Genomic DNA, 17,594 nt, shown 5'->3' with positions numbered 1-17,594 from the left:
ATGGGCTCTTCATCCAGACCGCATGTCTTAACATTTCCAGCGTCTGTCCCTCATGACTTCAACTACTGTGTGCTAACATCTCACAACCCTCAAGTGTTATTTTCCCATAGAAATTCTACTGAACTCCAGACTCTTCTCTAATTGCCCACTGGACATCTCCCCCTGGACACTGCATAACTTCTCACACTCGGCATGTCCATAACCATATTTATCAGTCTCCATAATCAACTCCCCAGTACAACCCAAAGCAAATGACAAACACAAAACCCTATTGTTTCCCATTCAGAGTAGTAACCCCAGCATGTTAGTAAGTTATGAGCTAGAATCGCAGGAGTTACCTTAGATTTCCTCAGTTGATCTGATTTTTCACTAAATCCAGTTGACTCTACTTCCAGAATATTTCTGCAGTTTATTGTCTTTATCTCCCCACAGTTGTTTTCTCAAGTCACGCCATCACCATTTCGTGCCTTGAATAGTAAACTGTTTTGGTTGGCTTGCCTTTCGTTGGTCTTATTTATTCTCTCATGTTTTCTTACGCTTAGCTGGAGTCATCTTTCTTTGAATGAAATCTGCTTCTGTTTCCCTCCTCTCTCCCTCTTACAGAGGATAAAGCCATAGCTTTTTCTAATAGCACATAATACCCTCATGATTTAAATCTGCTGGTCTCTTAGGTACTTCTTCATCTCACCTGATTTTTCCAACAATGCAGAGCTATTTAATATCATGCTGTTTTATGCTTTTGTGTATTTGTATGACCTCTTCCTCTCTAGCATGATTTTTCTGACTTTTCGTAAGAGTTGTAAGCATTCATCAAAGCTCAGCTCCACAGTTGCCTTCCCAGGAACTCGATCACGGTCATCTCTCTTAGCCAGTCACCTCCTCTGCTATGCTGTCTTCTCAATAATACGTTATTTGTTGCATTTTCACTGTTACATGTTTTCTTAATTTATAAAAATTTTAAAATAATTTTTACTATTACAATTAAATTTTTTTCCCTCAGAGTGAGAGCTTCTCAAGAGCAGAGGTTATGTTTATCTCTGGGAAGAATGCTTGATTTTGATTTATGTATGTGACAGCAGTTTAATTAGGAATTGATAGGGGCGTGTTGGGAGGACAAGCAGGGGAGGACATTTCAGACAGAACGGCACTGGCAGAGGGACAGGAGGACGTTTGAGGACTGTGGTTAAGTGCAGCAGGAGGTAACATGAGAGCATTGAGTTGGGTCCAGATTACAGTTCAGTTCAGTTCAGTCGCTCAGTTGTGTCCGACTCTTTGCGACCCCATGAACTGCAGCACGCCAGGCCTCTCTGTCCATCACCATCTCCCAGAGTTCACTCAGACTCACGTCCATCGAATCCGTGATGCCATCCAGCCATCTCATCCTTAGTCGTCCCCTTCTGCTCCTGCCCCCAATCCCTCCCAGCATCAAAGTCTTTTCCAGTGAGTCAACTCTTCGCATGAGGTGGCCAAAGTACTGGAGCTTGAGCTTCAGCATCATTCCCACCAAAGAAATCCCAGGGTTGATCTCCTTCAGAATGGACTGGTTGGATCTCCTTGCAGTCCAAGGGACTCTCAAGAGTCTTCTTCAACACCACAGTTCAAAAGCATCAATTCTTTGGCACTCAGCCTTCTTCTCAGTCCAACTCTCACATCCATACATGACCACAGGAAAAACCATAGCCTTGACTAGACGGACCTTAGTCAGCAAAGTAATGTCTCTGCTTTTGAATATGCTATCTAGGTTGGTCATAACTTTTCTTCCAAGGAGTAAGTGACTTTTAATTTCATGGCTGCAGTCACCATCTGCAGTGATTTTGGAGCCCCCAAAAATAAAGTTTGACACTGTTTCCACTGTTTCCCCATCCATTCCCATGAAGTGATGGGCCTGGATGCCATGATCTTCGTTTTCTGAATGTTGAACTTTATGACAACTTTTTCAGTCTCCTCTTTCACTTTCATCAAGAGGCTTTTAGCTCCTCTTCACTTTCTGCCATAAGGGTGGTGTCATCTGCATATCTGAGGTTATTGATATTTCTCACAGCAATGTTGATTCCAGCTTGTGCTTCTTCCAGCCCAGTGTTTCTCATGATGTACTCTGCATATAAGTTAAATAAACACGGTGACAATATATAGCCTTGATGTACTCCTTTTCCTATTTGGAACCAGTCTGTTGTTCCATGTCCAGTTCTAACTGCTGCTTCCTGACCTGCATACAGATTTCTCAAGAGGTAGGTTAGGTGGTCTGGTATTCCCATGTCTATCAGAATTTTCCACAGTTTATTGTGATCCACACAGTCAAAGGCTTTCGCATAGTCAATAAAGCAGAAATAGATGTTTTTCTGGAACTCTCTGGCTTTTTCCATGATCCAGCGGATGTTGGCAATTTGATCTCTGGTTCCTCTGCCTTTTCTAAAACCAGCTTGAACATCAGGGAGTTCACGGTTCACGTATTGCTGAAGCCTGGCTTGGAGAATTTTGAGCATTATTTTACTAGCATGTGAGATGAGTGCAATTGTGCGGTAGTTTGAGCACTCTTTGGCATTGCCTTTCTTTGGAATTGGAATGAAAACTGACCTTTACCGGTCCTGTGGCCACTGCTGAGTTTTCCAAATTTGCTGGCATATTGAGTGCAGCACTTTCACAGCATCATCTTTCAGGATTTGAAACAGCTCAACTGAAATTCCATCACCTCCACTAGCTTTGTTCGTAGTGATGCTTTCTAAGGCCCGCTTGACTTCACATTCCAAGATGTCTGGCTCTAGATTAGTGATCACATCATCATGATTATCTGGGTCATGAAGATCTTTTTTGTACAGTTCTTCCGTGTATTCTTGCCACCTCTTCTTCATATCTTCTGCTTCTGTTAGGTCCATACCATTTCTGTCCTTTATGGTGCCCATCTTTGCATGAAATGTTCCCTTGGTATATCTAATTTTCTTGAAGAGATCTCTAGTCTTTCCCATTCTTTTGTTTTCCTCTATTTCTTTGCATTGATCGCTGAAGAAGGCTTTCTTATCTTTTCTTGCTATTCTTTGGAACTCTGCATTCAGATGCTTATATCCAGATTACAGGGGCCTCTTTTCTCCGTGTAAAGGAGGTTTTGTCTTGTTCTCGGTGTTGGTATGCTATTGAAGGATTTTAAGGCAGATGTCCAGCAGTGACAGATTTCTGTTTTCAACACATGGCTTTGCCAGCAGCTATAAGAAATTATTGGAATGTGAGCAAAACACGAGATAGGGAGACCAGTTAGGAACTCTTGCAATACCCAGTTGATGGGGCCCCAAACTAATTATTGGACCAATGAAGGGAGAAAGGAAATGATTTAGAAACAGAGAGGTGACACTTGACTTAGATATTAAGCCATGAAGGAGAATTCTCCAGTGACTGGAGCACAAGGGCATGTGGAGGAAATAAGACTCTGCAAATGCTTTTTGTTTAGAGAATGAGAAGGAGGTGCATGGAGGTGGATGAGAGAGGAACAAGCTGTATGTAGGAAGGTTTTTTGTATGTCTGTCTAATCAGTGTGAAGTTTATTTTGAAAACACTGGGTGTATAAATTTTTTTTTATAAAGGAAATAACACCATCAGGTTATAGTTAAAACAGTCACCAAAATTCCAGTTGTGTGTTTTAAAAGCAGGAAACTTAGAATTAATCATTGAAGAAAAGGAAAATGAGCCAAGATTTCTTGAGCACTTGCTGCTGCTAAAGTCGCTTCAGTCATGTCCGACTCTGTGCAACCCCAGAGACGGCAGCCCACCGGGCTCTGCTGTCCCTGGGATTCTCAAGGCAAGAACACTGGAGTGGGTTGCCTTCCTTCTCTTTTGCGTGAAAGTGAAGTTGCTCAGCTGTGTCCGACTCCTTAGTGACCCCATGGACTGCAGCCCACCAGGCTCCTTTGTCCATGGGATTTTCTAGGCAAGAGTACTGGAGTGGGGTGCCATTGCCTTCTCCATGAGCACTTAGGGAGACTATATTAAAAGCATGAGATATTTAGTATTCATATCCTTACTCAGAGTTCATCTACTGAAGGGCCTTATCTCACATAACATGTGAAATGATCTGTATCAATGATAAAGATTGCCCTCCATTTGAGATTCTTGTCTAAGAAGAAAAAATAAAACTTTGTATAATGTATTATTTTTTGTGCATTTGTTCATTGATTATTTTAAGTAAAGTGCTGGAAAGCTAGTTTACTGTAGTTTTAGATCTTTTCAGGGAATATGAATGGTTTTGTTTCTAATGTTCCTTTTAACATCATCCAGATTTACTAAGAAACCAAAGAGAGGAATCCAGTACCTCCAAGAACAAGGGATGCTTGGCACCACCCCTGAAGACATTGCCCAGTTCTTACACCAAGAGGAAAGATTAGACTCAGTAAGAACATCATGTTACTTCATCCTAGCCTTTTTTATAGGATTTCTTTTTAAGTTAATATGTGTTGCTGCCCCTTTCAAATGCCCTCCTAAGTATGTAAAAATAAGCTAGCTATTCTTAATTTTGCTTTTTAATTTTCTATACTCAAAAAATATCTTGATTTTTGTTTTTTAATGCATTTGGTATGTTTAACTGCACATTCAAAATAGTTAATTAACCCTGTGGTTACTGGACTAGTTAACTGTGGATCTTATGGACTTCTCTGCTTATTAAAAAATTGGGTGTGTGGGAAATGTAGCGTTCCACTGGGATATCGATTTCTGTCTTTTATTCTTCAGACTCAAGTGGGTGAATTCCTGGGAGATAATGATAAATTTAACAAAGAAGTCATGTATGCTTATGTGGACCAACATGACTTTTCAGGAAAAGATTTTGTGTCAGCCCTTCGTATGTTTCTGGAAGGATTCCGTCTTCCAGGGGAAGCTCAGAAAATTGATCGATTAATGGAAAAATTTGCTGCAAGATATCTAGAATGCAACCAAGGGTAAGCAGGATTCAGACTCAAATGTTTATTGATTGCTGGCTGTATCCAGACCCTCTTCTGGGAGCCTTGGGTGATCCATAACCCCGTGCCCCAGGGAACTTAGATTGTCTGTGACCTGGAAGTGATGAGACAGTTCCATAAAGTGTTATGAGATAGAACATAAATCTTGAGAGAGAAAATGAAAAGTGATACAGGGTTAGAGGTAAGTTATGTAAATGATGCATGTAAACAGTATAAGTTTATATCATGACACTTTTCTTTTTCCAGACAAACCCTTTTTGCTAGTGCGGATACTGCTTATGTTTTGGCTTATTCAATTATCATGCTGACCACAGATCTTCACAGTCCACAGGTATGGTATTAACCATAATTTTAAAATATCAGACATCCAAGAAATGTTTAAATTTCATTTGCTTCATAAAATTGTAATTCCTTCTTAACTATTAAGGAACTGTCACTTGATTTCTGATAGCCACTAATAAAAACATTATTTTTAAGGTTTTAGGTTTAGTTTCTAAAAACTTGGGAAAAATTGCCTTTATAAATAAACCTATTTGCAAGAATTTAATGCTTCTTAGAGATGAGCTCCTAATGATACCTGTTGCTCTTAAGAGAAGAAATAAACTATATACTTATTATTAAGCTGAGATGAACTGGACAAATTGTAAAGTTTGAGATTAAACTTTATAGGAATTTTTTGGAAATGTATTTTGAGATGTTTAAGGCAGGATTGATACAGAAAATATTGACGACATGTAAGATTTTAATCATTTAAAATGTGTCTTTGGTTTGCTACTGGCAGTATTGTAGAAGCAACTCACTTCCAGGGCTTGCATTATCTAGCATGACACTTTTTTCCATGGTTTTATAAAGCAGTCTACAGATAAAGACTTATTTGAATATTTTCATATCAAGAATTTTCTGTCAGGTTTTTCACTCTAAACCAAAAGTAACTTTACATTTACACTGCCTCCCTTTGTTTTTAGAAGGTCATGCTTGTAACAGATTTTGTTCTGTTAATGAATTAAAATGTTATATGCACCTGTGTCATATCTTCTTAATTTTCTTTTTTATTGTAGTTGATTTACAGTGTTGTGCCAGTCTCTGCTATACAGCAAAGTGACTGAGTTATACCCATGTGAAAGTGATAGTTGCTCGGTCGTGTCTGGCTCTTTGCAACCCCGTGGACTTTAGCCCTCCAGGCTTCTCTGTCCATGGGATTCTCCAGGCAAGAATACTGGTGTGGGTTGCCATTCCCATCTCCAGGGGATCTTCCCTACCTAGGAATAGAACCCACATCTCCCACGTTGCAGGCAGATTCTTTACCATCTGAGCCACCAGGGAAGCCCCAGTCATACACATGGACATTCTTTTTTTAATACTCTTATCGATTATGGTTTATCCTAGGATATTGAATATAATCCCCTGTTCTGTATAGTACAACCTTGTTGTTTATCCATCCTCTATATAATAGTTTACATCTGCTAATCACATACTCCCAGTTCTTCCTTCTTCCCTTCCTCGCTTCCCCTTGGCAACCACAAGTCTCTTCTCTAGGTCTCTTGAGTCTTTCTGTTTTGTAGATCAGTTCATTTGTGCCATGTTTTAGATTCCTCATACATTCTTATATATGTACACTCTCGTGTAGGTTATTTTCTTCTAAAACTTCCTTGAATGTTCTTTCACAGTTTCCAGATTGTTAAAAATTTCTGGACACATACCAGTTAGGGAGCATTCTCTTGAAATCAGTATCATATCTTTGTGGCCCTGTTGCTGTCACTGGGCATGTGCCTGGAGTCCCACTCCAGCAGTGCTCACTGCCTCTGAGATGCTGCTCCGTGTCAGGCTGGTGTCCTTGCTCCCATTCAGCCTGCCGGCTCTCAGACAGCTTAGGAGTCCCTGTGAGGATAGGTGGCCTATTAGAAAATTGAACCCCATAATCCGGACCCCATGTAATTTATGATGCAGGTCTAGATGAACTGTGACAAATGGTAGCTTTTTTTTTTAAATAACACAAGTAACTTTAAAGAATTTTCTCAAAACTAATTCTCCGCATTCTTAATTGTTTTCAGAGTTAAAATACAAGTGAATTTCACAAGTCATTTATGTTCCTTTGCTAACTAGAACATTTATAGTTAGACTACCTTTGATATATAGTGTGAATCAGTTTTTAAATTTTGAGATATATTTAGAACATATTAAATTTTTTTGTTTATTCATTTTCATCAGTGGTAACAATTGGCTTGAAGAGGTTTAAGCATTAAAACTTAGTTAGGCACAGCTTAATTTAAACACATGAAAATAAACGTCAAGAGTAAAGTGTTCCATAAAAGATGAGCCGGAGAAGAAAAGTAGGATTATGTTTAACACTACTCCCAGAACCCTACTGTGGCAGAAATGTTCCATTTGAGCAATGTGTTTTTATTTTCTGTACCTGAAACTGATGTGTTCTCTTCTCTAACGTGCTGGGAGCTCCTTCTCCTCCCTCCCAACCTAGATTCACAAATATACTTTATTGCTACTTCAGATTTTCTGCCGAGATTTGTTTTGTGTCTATCTCTGTCTCTCATTGGTATGATGTTAAAATATTGTACCATGTTGAGAATTTCCAGTGATGTTAATCTTCTTGTAGCCTCTTACTGGAAGCACTTATGTGGTCATTTATTTTTATGTCCCTGGGTCATTGCTTTTTTAGTACTCATTAGAAATTTAGGTGAAATGGCTTTCTTTTAATGTTTTTTAAGTGCCTTAACTCAAGTTTTTAAAGTTTTAGTATATTAGAGTGTTTTTCCCTTGAGTAATAATGATTACATTTGAAAACTTTTATGGTAACATTTTTACTTTTTTGTAGGAAAACTGCTCCTTTCATCTTTTCTGTCATTCTAGAAAGATGTGTTTGCAGAGTAGTCAGAACAGGTGGTGCAGTGGTAAAGAACCTGTCTGCCAGTGTAGGAGTCGTAAGAGAGGCGGGTTTGATCCCTGGGTCAGGAAGATCCCCTGGAGGAGGGCACAGCAACCCACTCCAGTATTCTTGCCTGGAGAATTCCACGGACAGAGGAGCCTAGTGGGCTACAGTCCATGGGGTCGCAAAGAGTCAGACACAACTGAGCGCGCACAAACACAAAACTAGTTAAATGTTTGTATCCCAGTTATTATGTCTTCTGGACCTTCTGGTTTCTCTATAGTTATTTTTGCAAACTTCTGATGATTTACTCCTGATGTTGACTGTTATTCTATGTACCGTCTTAAAAATTTACAAGACCCTTATCTTTAGAGGTGCCTTAAATTCTTTGTGGAAAGTGGTAGGAATATATTTAACTAATAAGTAAATACAGAGATGTCATGACTTCTGGGTTTTATCCATCGGCAGAAAAATTTTGGTTGTGCTAGTTACCAAGTCCAGCGGCAGGGCCACCATCTTACATATGACAGATTTATTCTCCACAGACTTGCCGTGGTATGTGGCATGATGGTACTGTTGTGTGTACTCTTAAACAAGAAGATGAAAAGTTCAAAGAATACTTTGCCCACATCACCTAGCATTCAGTTAACCACACTGAGTCAGTCAGCAAGGTTTTATCTGATTTTAAATAAATTTCAGCTCTTATTATTCTCATATCCACTGTTACATAAAATCAGTTCTCAAATCATTAGCAAACACACTTATGTTCTTTTGAATGAAGATCTGAATCTTTTTGGTAGCATAAGTTTCTAATGATTGTCATGATCCTTTTTTAAAGACTCTGGCTAGAACTCTTAAACCTTGGGCAGAAACAATTTCATTATTCCATCTGCCTGTTTTCTTGTCGACAGATCACTCGGGGACATCACAGCAAGGTGAATTAGCATATTGCCCACCTGGGTCTTTGCTACATTGTCCTCATTTTCTGTGACTTTCTTTTTTTCACTTTAATGTCTGCCTTGTTTAGTATTTTCCACTTTCTGTCTCAAAGTATTTATAAATTCTCTTATATGAGTATTTTTCTGTTCATTTTTAAGAATTATAACAGTTGTTCATTTCTAGGTTAAAAATAAAATGACCAAGGAACAGTACATTAAGATGAATAGAGGCATCAATGACAGTAAAGATCTCCCTGAAGAGTATCTGTCAGCCATCTATAATGAAATAGCTGGGAAAAAGATATCAATGAAAGAAACGAAGGAGCTGACAATCCCTGCAAAGTCAAGTAAACAGAGTAAGTGTCCAGATCAATTGAATCCTGGTTGTTTAGGAGGAAAAAATACAGTTCTTAAAAAGTTAAGTTAGAGTAGACCAAGTATCACTTATTCTAATGAAAAGTATTATAATACATTGTTTGATGATCTGATTATGTCTTTCTCCATATCCTGAAGAAAGATAGCACTGACCAATGATAAATGGGAAATGCTACATACTATGCATGAATTAGCGTGCGTTGAGTATACGCTTGTCCACGAGGCAGTTAACCTCAGCATGGACTTGGAGAGCAGGCAGATTGGTTAGGCAACACCAATAGTCAGACTTCAACTCTTCTTTCTTCTGCCTCCTTGTTGTCTACAAGCAACTTATTTCCATTGGTTCACCTATCATTACACGTTAACAGAAGCTAGAAGTAGGGGTGATTCAAGGAGATGGGGAAGGTTAGGATCATGGGGGAGCTCAGGAGGTTGGAAATCACTACTTGACATGCACCACAAATTATATCACTAGATATATATTCCTAGATCTGACCAGCCTCAGGAGCGACCTGTGCCTGGCTCCATTCTCAACATTCTGTATGTGTAGACAGTGGTGATTCAAGTAGAGCTAAAATCGGGCTACAGACGTGACGTTAGGGTAGGGGCCCAGTAATACAGAAGGAGAGCTCCTGCCTTTCTGAGCAGCTTCCACTTGGAAATGAAATCTCAAGCGTCATCAACAAGAACAGATTGTAGCAGCAAAATGCTGCTGAAAGGTTATTGGTGTTCAGTTGCTAAGTCGTGTCTGACTCTTTGCGACCCCATAGACTATGGCTGTTGACAGGAGAGAGTCCGGAAGGCCTGTGTGATACGTGTTTCTAGGCGTTGATGAAGAATTACAGGGTGGAAGTCAGAGGCTCTGGAGATAATGTTAGGAGTGATCGTGGAGTGTAAGTGGCCTTCTCTTTGGGGAGCAGAGGAGTGGGCCTGAGGAGTGTTAGTAAGTTCTCCCCGATTTTATAGACAAGGAATCAAAAGTGCAGAGAGATTAGGACACCTAGAATCAGAGAAGCTAGGTGCAGTGCGAAAGCCTTCGTTAAATCCCTGTGCCTAAACCCTGACGAGTGGCAAAGGCTGGCCCAGAAGTCGGCGTCCTTGGCCCTTACTGCAGTCCAGCACCAGCCGGCAGTTCACAGGGTAGCGTCATCCTCTTCTACTTGAAAAACTGTAAAGTGTATTGATCAGGATTTCATTTTTACACCTGAGTAGATGCCAGTTATCTGATTTCATTTTCTTGTTCGTACCCACATAATGACATCTTCCTATCCCTCTTTCTCTGGCCTGCTCTGTGTACAGTGAGGAAGTCATTGAGAGAGCTGGGTGTGGGAAGCGGGTGGCAGTGGGCTGACATTCTACAGTCATCCTGCGTGTGAGGCCTCTGTTTTCTTGTTAACTCAGGAGACCCCTCAAGTCACACAGGTGAACCATGGCCCCTCGTCTGTTCTCTTAGCCCTTGTTTAGGCTGTTTCCCTGGCGCTTTCAGTGTGACAGATTCGTGCCTACTCTTTTCCCTTTGCATAGATTTCCTGCATATCCCTGAAGCCTAGTTGAGGATTTTTTTTTTCCCCCATTTTTGAGGTGAAATTCATATAACGCAAAATGAGCTGTTTGAAGTGAACAGTTACTGGTATTTAGTACCTTCGGAGTGTTGTGCAGTCACCACCTTGATATAGTTCCAAAATACTTCATCACTCCCAATAAAGCCCCATATCCATTAAGCAGTTCTTCTATGTTCCCTGCCTTTCCTCAGCCTCTGGCTGGCACCAGTCTGCTTTCTCTTTTATGGATTTACTACTCTGGATAGTTCATCTAAATGGAATCATATGTTATATGGCCTTTGCATCTGGCTTCTTAGGACCATTTTGAATTAGTATTCATTGGTTGATGATTTTATGCTGAAACATCAAAATATCATTCTTAAAGGCTTTATATATTAAATGCTAATAGTGTTTGCTGTTTCAGATGTAGCCAGTGAAAAACAAAGAAGACTGCTGTATAACTTAGAGATGGAACAGATGGCCAAGACCGCTAAAGCTCTCATGGAGGCTGTGAGCCACGTTCAGGCACCTTTCACGAGTGCAACACATTTGGAGCATGTGAGACCCATGTTTAAGGTAAGAGTTATTAACGACTTTCAGTTGCAGTATATACATTTATATATACTGCTATTCAGCATATTTTTAAGTTAAAGCAGTACGGTGATACAGCCCATTAGTAGAGACCCAGAAGTGAGAGCCGTATTATTTAGGTATGCATGATTAGTAATTGATAAGTGTGTGACCTTAAGAATAGAAAGGTTTGGGAGAATTAATCTCTGGCCTGGTTTCCTCTGAGCTCTCTTTAGATCTCTAGAGTTCCCTGACATCTCAAAGTGACCTTGAGCCTCTTGCTGTCTTCCAATGCCTGTGGCCCAAGGGCTAATCTGAGGGTTCTCAGTGCTCCTGGGGCCCCGAAAGTAGCACTGGGAACAAAAGGGAGCTTTCTTTTATGTTTATAGATCTAGTAAGAATGGTGCTTACTGCTTCTTTATAATTTGATTTTCCATTTCCTCTTCATTTTCCTATGCTTTTTTTCTATCCTTTCTTTAAATTCCAGAATGAGTAAGCAGTGCATCATAAGAGTTATAGGGAAGTGGACGGGAGTCTAGTCAAGGAAAGTGGGAATTTTTCCTAGAGAAGGAAAAATGGGTCAAGTACATGTCCATTTTTGAGACAGTGCAGTTAGATGGTCTGTGGAGGTTAAAGGTTATCACTTGAGTTCTTCAGACATTAACTGCATTTGTGTGGGTAGTAAAAGATGATGATATTTCAGCTCTAATATGTTATAGTTCTACCCTTGCTTTACGGTCTGTGTGATCGTGATACTTCTAAAAGTTGATGGAGAGTTACAGGCTCAGAGTGGGACTTTGGGGAGAGAATGTTAGAAGAAATAGTGGAGTATCGCCGGCCTCTCTTTTACCGTAATATAGGAAATTAGATTGAAATTAAGAGCACTTATTATGAAATAAATTACAAACTAAGTTTTTGTTCTGTTTTGAATAATCTTATACCTTTGTTTTGTTTGCAAATGTTTTTGGCAGACAGGAGGTGGTGGAGGATGGAAAAAAACAAGAATAAGGAAGCAGTCATAATTCTGCCACTCAGAACATTTCTCTTACTATATTTACATACTACTTTTCCTCTTGTTAAACAGTTGTGATTCTACTGTGTATAGAATCTTGTAACTTGCTGTTTCTCGCATGAGTGTTTTCCCATGTTATTGGGAATTCTTCGTAAAGAGCTTTCATGATCTCTTCTCTGGATTAGGTGTCATTTGTTTCTTCCTCTGAGCTGGAATTGAGAACCTTTCCTCTCCCTGCCATTTCTACTGTCGTTACTTTTCAGACAGTGTCCTTCATTTCTCACTCTTAATGCTGGAGTGTTCTCCTGGCTGGTGTCTGGGTCTACTTTTGTGCTTCTCTTACCCATTTACAGAGCACAGAATGTTTAAAATACAAATGAATTGTCACCTTCTTCCTTAAAGCTATTCACTGATTTTGCAACTGTGGTGAAACCTAACACAACCCGAGGGTCCGAATACCATGTGTGATCGGCTCCACCTGCCTGCAGCCTCATCATCAGATTTCCTCTTCCCGCGCTGCAGTCACACTGGCATTCTTTCCATTTCTAGAATACCCTACATTATTTTCTCGTCAGAGCATTCGCACAAGCTGTGTCCTTTGTCTAGAACGCTCTTTCCTTCATTGCCCAAGTTGTTTCTGCTTTCGGTGTTACCTTCTTAGTGAGTTCTGCTCTGGCCTCTCTAAGTCAGGTCTCCTTTCATACGTGCTGTGTTCTTCCTTCACTGTATTTATGTGTATTTATGCATTTATTTACTGTAAACCTTAATGTCTGTGCTAGACTTTAAACTCTGAGAGGTAAGGGAGTACCTCTGTTCTGGTGACTTTTCTCAAAGTCTGACACAGTTCCTGGCTTGGAGTTAGTGCTCCTAAGTAAGCATTGATTGAGTCAAGGAATAAATGAAAGACTCCTAGAAGTGATGTGATATTAAGGGATGTCGTTAAGAACCTTTTTACGTATGGCCAGATCGTTTTCTACAGAGGTTTATACACTTGAGCAGAAAATTTCACTGTCCCCTGGCTGTTATTAGGTATAATTTGATAATACAGATCGTTCTTTAATTTGCAGTGGGGTTGTCACAGGCTTAAGAAGCTTATACTTCTCCTTGTATATATTACATAGGTTTCCAAATAGAGATGTGTTGTTTCTTCACTTAGCATAGGATGCATAATGCATTACTCTCCTGTGGTGCTTTGTATTTTAAAGTCCTGCCCGTCGTTTGCTTCCCATAGCATCTCTGTGTAGCGGCAGTCCTGGTACTAAAGAAAATGAGGTTCAGAAAAAAAAGAGGTGAAATAAGTGACAAGGCTAAGACTGAAAGTTAGGTACTGTGACTTACGTTCCTTTGTTTAGGAATTAAACTTCTGAACTTCCTGAGGTTACAAAGCTGGGGGTAATTCTGTCTTAATAATGCAGAAATTTTTTTTTAGATCTTTTAAAAATTCCAATTATTGTTTCTGTACCATGTTGTCATAAATACTCTTTATGACTATATATAGTTCTGCTTCATTTTGATTTATTTATTAAAGAAGCAAATACTCTTATATCAGACATTTCAAAGTTACACACACACACATATATACATGCCAGTATATACATACCAGTATATACATACATGTTTTGATAGGAGGACTTTCAGTAGTCAGGGATACCTTTCTTTTTTTAAAATTTTATGTTACAGTTTCAGAAGGTATTCAGTTTTAATAAAATTTAGTGTTTGTTGACTTTCATAGTCTGTAAAGAAGATGTATTTTATTTAACTGTATTTTAAAATATTGTCCAACGAGGAGCCAGGGATATCACTGCTGTCTCAATGTAAAATATTAATATTTTACTACAAGAAACAATAAGGCTAAATGACACCCACAGAACAGGCTTAAAGAAAAGAGAGTAACGTAAGTCTTACAAGTAGAAAATGGTTAAAAGGATTTTTTTGGAAATAAAAGTAGTCCATGAAATATTGCAAGAGACACAGCTTGCAGAGAGATGAGTTCTGAAGTCAGAGATAAAATCAATATAATTTATGAATATAGACTATCCTCATTTTTTATTAATGTGAATAACTCATAGGTGCTGTGCTTAAAATGTATGTACCATCTTCTCTTGAATTTACAATTTTGTTCTCCCACTTACTTAAGCCCAGGCAGCATTATATAGTTTCTCCTGTTTTTCTAAGAAAGCTCTCCCCATAACTATGCCTAGAAACTTACTGCTCTTTTTCGAACTTTCCACAAATCATTCATTGTCTGAAAACATTGAGAAATGTTACTGTGGTCTCATCTTAAAGTCTGATTACCATTTGATGTTCATGACCTTTTTTAAATTTCTACCTTTTCTAGCTGGCTTGGACCCCTTTTCTGGCTGCATTCAGTGTGGGTCTACAAGACTGTGATGATACTGAAGTAGCCTCTCTTTGCCTGGAAGGTATAAGATGTGCAATCAGAATTGCATGCATTTTCAGCATTCAGGTAACAGAATTTTGTGTTTGTAGCCAGTCTGGAAAACGTAAATTACTTATGTCATTACTATAGTTTAAATTATTTCCTGTGTTGACACTGTTAAAAAACTAATTTCAAGTTTACAGTGGAGTTTAAGTGAATCTTAATGTTTTAAGTTTCCAAGAAGCTGTGACAGGACTGGTAGTTCTCTGTTGATGTGTCTACCATTCATCATAATAACTTCGTGTTGCAGGGTGTTTTTGTATAGAATATTAGCTGTGTGGGAAATTTCCAAGAGTTTGAATTCCTGTATTGTAATTTGAATATCTTATTTATATTGCATGTTCTTATTTATTGAATCATATAATACTTTTTCATATTTTATATATTTATAGATATTATTTTATAACTTTACTTAACCCTAAGAACAGGTTAACTTTAAGAGATTCAAGTATCAAGGACATAATTCTTATGAAGATAGTTCTTTCTAATAAATTATATGCTTTGTCTGATAATAAATTTTATCTAATGCTTGCCTACTTTCTTTTTGAAAGCCTATTTCTCATTTAATTATGAATGTTATAGCATAAAAAGCATAGTCTTAACTGTAGGGGGAACATGAGCCAATTTGTAAATCGAGTTTCTGCTGCTTCACACGAGTCACTTGAAGCATGTGTTCAATGAATGCTTTCTTACTATATGATTTATTGTTGCCGAAATTTCATCTTGATTTGACACCACCATTGCCTTTGAGTTTTAAAAATTCATCCTTTTTGGCTTCATTCATATTAAAATTTAAAGAACTATAGTTTTGAGGTATCATATGTAATTCATGACATGTTGAAAACTTACTAAATTAAGTAAACAGTTGATCAGTAGGGAACCAGCACCTACTCTGTTGTGCTTACAACCCTGTGAGTTCTCTTCCTCTGTCTCTTTCAACAGCTGGAAAGAGATGCATACGTCCAGGCACTGGCAAGATTTACCTTACTCACAGTGAGTTCTGGGATTACTGAAATGAAGCAGAAGAACATTGACACAATCAAAACGCTTATCACAGTGGCTCATACAGATGGAAATTACTTAGGAAATTCATGGCATGAGGTATAAGCACTTTCTTTTTTCTTTTGCAATTTGGTTTATAAAATGAGCTAATGCTAAATATTATATCACTGACATGCTTAAGTGTTTGGGGAGAAAATTAATCTAGTACATTCAGGATTAAGTACATTTAACTTTTTTATGCTGATTTATAATATAGCCTGTGTTTAAATTGTGACTTTGTACATTTAAATATTTTTATGAAGATTTTTAACACGGAATTTAAATTTGTTTTTCTTGTAATTAAGATTCTGAAGTGCATCAGTCAGCTGGAGCTTGCTCAACTTATAGGAACTGGAGTGAAGCCTCGGTACATTTCTGGAACAGTACGAGGCAGAGAAGGATCACTTACTGGAGCGAAAGATCAGGCTCCTGATGAATTTGTGGGGCTAGGGCTAGGTGAGAATTTTTTGAATTATTTTTGTGAAGTATCACAGTTGTTTCTAACTTGCTCAATGTAAGTAACTTTATTGTATGAGCGAAATATAATTAGAGGGCTAGGATAAAATGCCCTTTGGCTAACCTTATAAAGGTTAAGCAAGATAACATTGTAAGTCTTTTTCGCCTGGTCCAGTTTGCAATATTAAATGACCCTTAGTCTTAACCACATAGTTGAGGGTGGGAGAAAGGTGCAGTTTAAAATTACCTCCTTTTATATTAAAAAAAAGAATGAAATGATTCCATTTAAAGCAACCTGAATGGACTGAGAGAATATTATACTTGTGAACTAAATCAGACAGAGAAAGACAAATATTATATGATATCACTTACATGTGGAATCTAAAACTTAATACAAGTGACTCTGTATACAAAACAGAAACGGACTCACAAGCATAGAAAGCAAATTTATGGTCACTGAAAGGAATAGGGAGAGAGGAAGGGATAAATTAGGAGTATGCAATTAACAGATACAAACTATTATACAGAAAATAGATAAGTAACAAGGATTTACTGTGTAATACAGGGAACTATATCCAATATTTACAGTAATCTAAATGGAAAATAATCTGAAAAAATGTCTTAAAGAATTACCTGCTTTTGAGACTAAGCAGATAAGTTAAATGAGTGAAGGCTTGTTTAAGATGATAAATAGTTGGGGGCACCTGGAGAAAGCATTCACATGCAGATATTTTTAACAGCACTATCAGACATAACCCAAGTCTTACACCGGTGTGGAAACTGTCCCATGGCTCCCCTTGAGTTCAGTGCAGCCAGGAGCATCCAGGTTTAACCCAGCAGGAAAAAAGGAAGGTACTGTCAAAAGCAGATAAAGAAGAACCAAAACCATACATTCCTAGTCATAAGTGGAAAACGTCTACCAGGGAAGAAACAAAGTTTAGACTGTCTTTGACTTTGAATATGTACTTCTGGGTTTGAATTCTTCCATGTTTCTTCTTCACTTATGCTTCTTCTGCACTTGTGCAAGATGTGTGTGCAAGTTACTTTAATTCTCTGAGCTTCAGGTTCCTCTTTTCCAAACTAACAGTAGTATCTCCTTAGAGAGTTGTCAGGATTACAATATATTAACATATAAGTAGACTTAGTGCTGCTGTACTGTTTCTGGATTGTTGTTGTTGTTCAGTCCCCAAGTCATGTCTCACTCTTTGCGACCCCATGGACTGCAGCACACTAGGCTTCCCTGTCCTCCACTATCTCCTGGAGTTTGCTGAAAATCATGTGCATTGCGTCTGTGATGCCATCCAACCATCTCATCCTCTGTTGGCCTCTTCCCCTCCTGCCCTCAATTTTCCCAGCATCAGGGTGTTTTGCAGTGAGTCCGCTCTTCACATCAGGTGGCC

General features: G+C 38.6%; 1 protein-coding gene across 5 annotated transcripts in view; it reads left to right on the top strand.

Annotated features, from left to right (window-relative positions):
- ARFGEF1 (ADP ribosylation factor guanine nucleotide exchange factor 1) overlaps window positions 1-17,594 on the top strand; it is a 131,365-nt gene that overhangs the window by 82,908 nt on the left and 30,863 nt on the right. For all 5 annotated transcript variants that reach the window (XM_042254277.2, XM_060393728.1, XM_004011722.6 and 2 more), the window contains 8 exons: window positions 4,264-4,375; window positions 4,714-4,919; window positions 5,187-5,271; window positions 8,944-9,115; window positions 11,100-11,251; window positions 14,596-14,724; window positions 15,640-15,798; window positions 16,044-16,194. In XM_042254277.2, coding sequence (XP_042110211.1) covers window positions 4,264-4,375; window positions 4,714-4,919; window positions 5,187-5,271; window positions 8,944-9,115; window positions 11,100-11,251; window positions 14,596-14,724; window positions 15,640-15,798; window positions 16,044-16,194 — 1,166 coding nt within the window. The remainder of the gene's footprint in view (window positions 1-4,263; window positions 4,376-4,713; window positions 4,920-5,186; window positions 5,272-8,943; window positions 9,116-11,099; window positions 11,252-14,595; window positions 14,725-15,639; window positions 15,799-16,043; window positions 16,195-17,594) is intronic.

This window comes from Ovis aries, chromosome 9 (genome assembly GCF_016772045.2).
Source record: "Ovis aries strain OAR_USU_Benz2616 breed Rambouillet chromosome 9, ARS-UI_Ramb_v3.0, whole genome shotgun sequence".
NCBI classification, from domain to species: domain Eukaryota; kingdom Metazoa; phylum Chordata; class Mammalia; order Artiodactyla; family Bovidae; genus Ovis; species Ovis aries.
This window is presented reverse-complemented; position numbering and strand designations above follow the sequence as displayed.